The following is an 8,871-nucleotide window of genomic DNA, read 5'->3' as shown; positions in this document are numbered from 1 at the left end:
CAGAAAAGTCTCTTTAAAAAGGCAGTGCAACTCCATGGGATTGCTGCTTCTCAAGTTTCTTACACTGTGCGAGTAAACTCACCCTGGGACTTGTACGTCAAAGCCAGAACATCTTGCCAAGTGCACCCCAAGCTGCACCAAAGAATCTGTAGGATGAATTCTTCCAAAGCATACATATGACTACATGGTTTTCAGTGGAAGTCATACAGAGGCAGCCAGAGGCAGCATGAAGAGCAGTGTTTGTATCTGAACTGCCAATCCTATGTCACGAGCTGAGCATGCTCTGCCCTCACTGAAACATGTCTACTGGTGACAGCAGAATACATCCCCATTCTGTCTCCTCCATTTCTAAACAAAACCTAACAGGAAGAGAAAAACATACCCTCCACAAAAGGGAAATGGATTTTTATTTCCACATTTAAGCGATTCAAAGCTGCTGCTTGTCTCTAGGCACATCTAAACAGTCCTGGAGAAACTCATCAGCCATGGTGAACTGCTTTTGGGAGGCTCAGTGATGAAAGATGGTCCTCACGCACACAAACCAGAACTGCAAGTGGTGAAGGACTGCGAAGAGAGGCTCTCATGGACTCTGCTTGAGTGGGGCCAGGGGGAATCCCTAAGATTTCTTTTCTCTTTACAGAACACTGTCACAGGTGGGTTGGAGACCTGGTTGCTGCCCTCTGCCTTCTGACAATCAGATGTCATCCTTTTTCTTTTTAATCAATTTCCAGTTTTCTGTCCATATTCAGAACACACCAAACTGGTGCTATGAAAAAAAAAAACAACAAACATTTATTTCTTTGCATCTGCAAAACTATGGGCAACAACACATCCCCACCTCAAAGCTACAAATGTTCTTCATCCTCCCACTTCAAAGCTCTTGGCCAAAATACGGAATTTTCAGGGACTGGCACCTGTTTACAAGGAACTGCTAGTTAAGGCATGCAACAGAAAATGCACATTTCTTCCTTGAGCTAAAAACTACGATAGCTGGAAAAGTGAGGAATGTAGTGAGGGTGAAAGTTAAAAAAAGTGAGTTCAGCTGCCTACCGTCATCCACATCACAAAACTGATGACTGCACTTGGGCTTGAATATATACCTAGCTTCCTTACGTGATCCATCAAATGTGTTTTCAAGTCATGAGTTAACAACAACTTGAGCTGTTGTGGTTCTTGGGAAGTTACAATTGCTGTACACCGCCTCTTTCTAAGATAACACCATAACCCTGCTGTTCATGGTCTAATTTAGAGGCACTGGCTTGGTAGGAACATGCACTTTTGGGTGTTCACTCTGTGTATTTACCTCTGTCCATAAACGTGCACCACACTGGTGCAGCCAACACCACACCAACCTTTTGGTGCAAGGGTGATACACACAGACCTTGTCTGACATTGCTGCTCCCCAACCACTAGATAAGAAGCCTGATCCAAACCACTGCAAGTGCAGTACATTGCAAAGGGTCACTCAGATTCCACTCACTGCTCCAAAGTGGCCGTATTCAACATTACCAGCCCAGCACCTATGCAATTTGTTCCTCCTGAAAGCAAGGTTTTCTTCCCTGAGTCAAAAGCCCACAGCCACTGGCAGGACCATGTGTTACACCCTCGCGGAGAATATTTCATAGTACTGAAGCACACCCCACCTTCCACACTGTGTGTATGAAAACTAGCTGTAACATTTCACTTAGCTCCAAAAATAATCAAGAAGCAGGCTGGAGGTCAACATTTTGGCCACGAAAAGGAAACCAACCATGCTAAATTATGTAGCTCTCATCTCATCAAGTTCTCTTAGATGCCAAACTAAATACAGACTAAACACAAATGTCAAGGAAAATTGAAGAAAGGGAAGAGCCTGAGGATTCCATAAACCAGATGGTTTAGTCATGGAAATGGATGCAACAGTTGGTAACAGCTTTCTGTGCCTGTACCAATATTTCATCTGATCGGTGTTTTCAGAAACTGGTAGATATATTAACAGATACTTAAATACAGGATACTTTAAGTTTCAGGGAAAAAAGGTTTGTTGGTTTTCCCCCTCCTGCCTTTTAATAGGGCAATAAAAAAAAAAATTGGCAAAAGAACTCAAGCACATGGGGATACAGAAGCTTAGAGATTTTCTCCCCCCCAGAATTTCCAAGTGGAAACACACATTCTGGCACATGCATTCCACAGAATCCTTCTGTAGCACATGGAGGAAAAAAAAAGCTTTTCCTGTAGCTGCAAAAAGTGTGGGTCTCCCTTATTAAGGCTGTTCTTGGAACTGGTGGCTTCCTGTATGAAGATACAGACTAGGTCATACAAATTTTTTGGATGCTGGATCAGGTCTCCAGGCAATCTGAGAACATAATTTCCAAACACAGCTTTCTGACTTCTTGTATTTTACTATCCTGTTGAAAGTTTTAAAGAGGGTTTTCTTCATCAGAAAGCCTCTTTTATTTACAAGCACCTATTTGTCCTGTATTCTTCATAAGATTAGGGAGTGAAAAGAGAAATGATACACATACAAATAGAAAAAGATGGAATTCCACAACAGCATCACCATCACTAGCAAAAAGGTTAATGAGATGTGGCTTAAGTACCTCTAAATTTCAAAGCTCTTATTTCACAGAGAACACATTGTTCTTAAATAGCTGAAACCAGACAAAATTAATTTACCTTCTAGAAGACCACATTTTCTTGAAATGAAGTCACAGTAATATGTTAATATGATAAGCATTGGTCTCTGAGCTCACTACAGAATTAAACTGGAGAAGGATGTGGGGTCTGAAAGAGATGGTTTTAATGGGAACACTTAGGAAGTGTCAGTCTTCAGCGCTGTCAAAATGACCAAATGAACACTGCCTGACACTCTTCATTCTTCAAACCTGGCATTTTGCAGAAGTATTGGCAACATTCATGTTTACAAAGTTGGCAGAAAACAAATGTTTATTTTTATCCTAGAATTATCACACAAAAAACTTAAAAAATTCAAATCATAATGACCTGTTGGTACTGCTGTTACAACTGTGCTGGTGTTCTGATTCCTTTCAAACCTCATCCAGTGCCCATGAGGGCTTTACACATAGGCCAGGGAACTTGGAAATTAATTTACAGTTCTTCATTACTCTAGGTCCCTCAAAACAGTTTCATACAGCATTTTGACAATCATAGGTAAACAGAAAAAAAACTGAGTTTCCTAGTAAAAAGAGAAACATACCAGCCTTTTTTCCACATCAGCAAGCAACTGAGGTTTTGGCTTTGGCCACGAGTATGACGTACACACTTCACGAATAAGGTACAGAGGCGACTTCTTCTACCACACCCTCTCAATTGTTTTCATTTCAGTCTGAGTTAGTCCTGTTGCTGTTACTGAACTGTTCACTGGAGCCAGGAGCAGATGTGGTAGCCAAAGACCACCACACCATATCAGTGTTACACACCTGTACTTCACCACTGCCATTTCTACCCCAGGAAGTGAGGCAAATGCAGCCCCTGCCCAGCTGCCCAATGTTCTCTCCAGCAGGTCTGTGTTCCTTAGACCCTGGACCACTACCATCTGGTTGTGTTTGAAACATCTACACTGTAGCACCTAATTCTTCTGCTCTCCATTGCCCTAAGATAGGGATCCCAAGCCTCCTCCCCAACACTGAGCCTGCCCTCCAACTCTGTGCCAGTTTAGTACCTTTATTCACTCTGACCTGAAAATGAAAACACTTCCACCAACCATGACTTAAGCAAAATGCCTGCATGTATTGTGTCAGTTACAGTTATGCAATGGCCAATATTAGTAAATTCGTAGCTAATTTTAAATTAAAACTCTGAAAAAAACAGCAACAAACAGTTCCATGGCACGTACCATTCTTACCATGGGAAAAATGCTTACTCTTTGTCCAATGAGACTGTGGAAACAAGTATAAATGTAGAAACTGTCTCAAAACTGCAAATCTAAGCCTATGTTAATGCTCTAAACTGTCACTGATTTCCACTAAAATTATTCAGATCCAAACATAAGCAATGATTTAGGACATCAATTTATAACATAATGCTGGTGACCCTGTACCAGTCAGGCTGGATTGGTTTCTGTCCACAAAGCAAACTACAGAGTGGCAATAGTTTATCGCTGGTCTTGCAAGAGCATTTAGTATGCAAATATGTTTTTTTAAAAGATATACACACACATTTCCCCAAATTCAACTGTGGCTGAGTATTCCCCTTCCAGTTTTCAATAATTTTTAAACAAATTAGATACCAAGCCCTTTCTGTTTGGATGTTTTGCTTTGTTTTTCCAGCCTGAATGAGTCTACAAATATTTTCTTAATTATACAAGGCCAATGTTTCACTTTGCGAACATTGAAGATGAAGGAACACTTGAAGCTTCAGCACCAGAAGAAAAACAAGGAAGAGTGCAGAGGGTAGCTCCATTCAGAACCACAGAGCTGTAACAATTATCATTCCAGTTTGATACAAGTAACTCATAAAGACTTTTATTCTAAGTAGTCCCATTGTTCCTGACAACCAAAGTGATTCTTATGTGAGATCGGACCTTCAAGACCCTTGAGTTTGTAATCCTGCATAACAGCAACACAAACCAGGTCCCCATAAGCACTGGAGAGATAAGAATACTTGAATCTCTTGCAAAATGTCATCTCAGTTCATTCAAAACTTCACCTACTTCTTTAGAAAAAGGAGTGTATCATTCTTGGAGATTGTTCCTGTCTTTTTTTTTGTTGTTGTTGCTGGAGTACTGAGTTCTTGACCTAAGGTTTTACTTATATGTTAGCCCAAATGAGGGTAAGGAGAGAAGAGGAGCACTGTAATATTAGCCGATTAATATTACTTGTGATGATACTGATGACTTTCCTTGTTTGTCCCCCATCTCTCCTTACTATTCTCATTTTACTGTCTTTTTTGATTTTTCCAGAGTGCTGTCAACAGAGTTGTGGAAGTTTCTTCCTTTGTGAGAACAACATTGCTGATTTCCTCTAAGTCTTTGCTTCCATAGGAAGCAGATACCTGGCAGATTTGCAGTGGAATGCTAAATCAGCTATGGAAGTTCTGCACTGTTGTCTGTTTCTGAGAAAGTCGAAGAAGTTCTTCTCTAATTGCTTTGATAAGAGAGGCTGATGAGTGACCTGGCTGGAGGTCCTCAGTGGAACTGGTGGTGTAGCAAAGGCCCTGGCCCTGAAGGCTGTTGTGTGGAAGCTGAGCAGGAGGTGCTGAGGGCTGCCTGGCTGAAGTCCTCGGCATCTGGAATACTGGTGAGGAGGAATATTCTTGGTGTCCATGCATATGCGTCTGGAAAAAGGGAGAAACCATTACTGTACTTTCTGAATAAACGTGATTATCCCAGAAAAGACAAGAAAGCAAAAAGGCAAAGAACAGGGGAGAAAGCAACATGGAGATGCTTCTATCTGCTGCAACTATTCTTCTGTTACATGAATGAGTGATGCCTCTTATGGAGCACAAAACAGCAAGTGTACACAAAATTGTTGGACTGCCTCAAGCTCAGAGACCCTTTTTCCAATCTATAGTATGTTCAGGAACCGAAATGGAAGGAGGAGGGGAGAAACCCCACAGGACCGGAAACCAACAGAATTGGCTTCTCTTACTATCCACTTCCATTAACTTGCTAAAAGACACCAGGCAAATCACTTTTCTTGGCTGTCATTTCTCCATTTTATTTATAAGCAGAGATATTATTTCCACCTTCCCTTTTTCTGCCTGCTTTGCCTGTTCAGACTGTACACTTTTGAGGACACTGTGACTGACCAGTGCACAGGAAAACACTGTCAACAGAAGAAGCAGCAGAAGAAATCTACATGGATTTGAAAGCTTCGATTTTTCCATACTCAGTATCTGACAAATGCTATCCCAGCTTAGGGACAATCATTGTTTCAGGGCAGGAAGGGGTTAATTCTGCCTTTGTTCAGTAACACACATTTTCTAACAAAACAAGAAAGACAGAGAACAGAAGTCTGAGTTTATGGCTTGTCTTTCTGCAAGACAATCTGCTTACACTATAACAAAGCATGGATTTACAATACACTGGGTGAATGCACCAACTCCCAGTATGGACACAAACAAAGTACATTTTGAAAATCTAGATTCCAGTTGACAACTCCGAAGCAAGCATTTCCTCTTGCCTTGTATTGCTGAAGGCTGAGAGCCAGCCTGAAGAGAACACTGGACACAGAGGACTTGAACACACAAGTGGGAGCAAAGCAACGTAATCCCCTGTCTGGGGGAGCAGCAGATTCAGACCACAGCCACCACAAATCAGTGAGCACTACCTTTCTCTGGGGACAAGCCTTAAGGAGTAGCAGAGAGAGCAGCCTAATGGGGGAAGAAAGGACAGCAAGGTCAGCTAGAAGAGGATTTGGGGGCGAGGGGAAGACATTACAAAGCAGAGCCTGCGAAGGATATGGGGGACCTAGAGCGACAGTGGCAGCGGTGTGCAGGGAACACAAAAATGCATGGGAGCAAGTTCCTTGATATCTCTCATATTACAAAGGAATAAAATTTAAGCCATTTTGTATGAAGCAGAATTAATAACAGATTCCGAGTCTCTTGTGCAGCTCACGTAGAGCACTCCTCCTTTACACAGTTAATTTTGGGAGACAGATTAAGAGGAAAAGAGGCTTTTAATAGAAGACTGATAGGTAAAGGTTTTCCAAGTAATATCCTGTCTTATTTCTTATAAAAGAGAGGTGATTTCAGTATCAGAAAGGAATGAATGGGTCTCTTGATTTTCAGAATTATTCATTCGGCAGTGAAACCCGAAACTAATTCACATGTGCAGCCTAGAGTTGGCAAACCTGACAAGTACTCTGTGGGTTTACAGAGAAGACATGACATAAAAAATATTAAAAGGAAACACTCCTTGATACATGAGTCTTAAGAACAACCTAAATTATGTTCAGGTTACTTTCACATTAAAACGCACTATGTGATTCAGCTCCTATCTCACACTGCACTAAATTATCACCATAAGAACGGTCTCTTAAGGGAAGTTGGGGAGTCTGATGACCACAGTGGCTGTTTTTTACACTAAGTTTATCAAGGTTTTCTTAAGTATCTCTGAAAAAGAAAGGGGTGTGTTTCTGTGATTTCACATAGAGCATCAGAATTAAACAGGCCTGTAAAATTTCAATACCACATTGGTTTAGAAACCCAACCTCTATTAACCTACGAGAGCAAAACTAGAGGAGCAAAAAGGCTGAAACAATTTTTGCTGCTTTTTTAAAATCTTCTTTACTAACAGAAACACACAAAGATATATAACATTATATATGCAAAAATATATAGTTCTATATAATATCTATACATTTTATATTTTTATCTAGAAACTTCTGGATAATTAACAGCAGCATGAAACAAATTGACAAAAATATTGAATTGAAAAATTGAATCTTCCTTCTTAAGGATTGAAGATTTAAGAGATGGAAGTGTAAATTTGTTAATCTCCATTTAATACCTGTTGAACTCTGGGCAATTTCAACTGAACAAGATGTATAAATATATACACAGATATACATGTGTATATGTGTCTGTATGAACAGATACATAAAATTCACAAAACCAGGTAGCTAATTAGACATAACCTGATTTGTTATAACCTTATTTGTTATCATTGAATCTACTTCTGAGTGGCAGAAAGGTCAAGTTAGGCTGTGCTCTGCTGGATCTCACAGGGCTTATCTTGGGGGACTTGAGAGACAACTAAGTTTGGTGAGATTTTCTTAGAGAGACTAGAGTGGGCAGCTGAGAAGAAAAATAGAGTGAAAGGGTAAGAGTATATTTGGGGAAACACTGGAAACCTGGAGGAAGGCTTGGGAGAACAGTGGAAAGCTACAGGGGACTGTAGATGGGTGTTAGGGGATGCCAGGTGGTGGAGATACGCAAGACACTGAACCTATCTGTAAGAAGCCAGGCTTCATTTGTTCTGCTGCTCAGACGAGCCCTTGCTCAGGACTGTAATTTTGTGTCAGCTAAGGAAATGCTGTCATTCTCCTGGTTGCCCTGAGCCTTCTGGATGGAGAATTAAGGTGAATTGATGGTACCCAGCACTGGCTTAGGGCTCGTAGGTATAAGGCAGAGGTCATATTCCAGCAGAAAATCAGGTATTGAGTTCAGGAATAAAGGAGTGAGGATACTGTGAGGAAATGCACTATTGCAGGAAGACAAATGCAGATCTCTCTCCAGTTTGTGGGCAAGAAGAATGCTCTAGATTTCAATCTTTCTAAATGCAGAGTTTAATTCTAGAAACTTGCTCAGAATGAGGGACAGTAAGACGAGGTTTGCATAGGATCAGTTAAATAGTGCAGCATAAGGAACATGACCGTCATTAAGTAAAGCTTCACTGCCAAAACGAGGAAAGCCAAATTTAGAGCTCTGTCCTAGTAAAAAAAATCCAAACTGTGAAGGTAATTATTTAACTATAGGAGGCTACAAGGCTTTTTTTTTTTTTCCCTTCTTTTTTCTTTTTCAATGGGAAGAATCCTTTTCAAAAGAAAAAAAAAATTGCTCACAGGAAGAAAAGTTTGGGCAATATGTGAGTTCTCCTACAACTGGATGACACCAAATTCAAGTAAGTTTTAGTTCATGATCTCCTCCTTTTGCCTGTTTTTTAATAACAAACTGACAAAACATCACATTGCAGTATCATATGAACTTCAGCAACCAGTGAGCAAAGCATTCTGTCAAATCCAAGGAGACCTTTAAACTGAGATGAACCAAAAGAAAAACAGCCTGGATTTAAATGATCTGAACAGGAACATGCCCACAGATCCAGAAAAGCCATTTTCAGAAAAGAGACAAATGTAAAAAAGGTCAATACATGGTTACACAGAGATATCTCTGAAAATGGAACTTGAGACACTAAGATCTCTCATG

The 8,871-nt window shown here is 40.5% G+C and overlaps 1 protein-coding gene across 4 annotated transcripts in view; it reads right to left on the bottom strand.

The window, feature by feature from the left end:
• Positions 1 to 2,907: 2,907 nt before the first annotated feature.
• The window catches only part of KIAA1549 (KIAA1549 ortholog), a 141,592-nt gene continuing 135,628 nt past the window's right edge, over positions 2,908 to 8,871 (bottom strand). For 3 of the 4 annotated variants that reach the window (XM_040061940.1, XM_040061943.1, XM_040061944.2), the window contains one exon: positions 2,908 to 5,274. In XM_040061940.1, the coding sequence (XP_039917874.1) occupies positions 5,020 to 5,274 (255 nt within the window). In that variant the 3' untranslated portion in view covers positions 2,908 to 5,019. Of the gene's footprint in view, positions 5,275 to 6,269; positions 6,313 to 8,871 lie in introns of all 4 variants that reach the window. The other variant, XM_040061942.1, reaches the window with a different exon arrangement.

Source organism: Hirundo rustica, chromosome 4 (assembly GCF_015227805.2).
Source record: "Hirundo rustica isolate bHirRus1 chromosome 4, bHirRus1.pri.v3, whole genome shotgun sequence".
Taxonomy (NCBI): Eukaryota; Metazoa; Chordata; class Aves; order Passeriformes; family Hirundinidae; genus Hirundo; species Hirundo rustica.
This window is presented reverse-complemented; position numbering and strand designations above follow the sequence as displayed.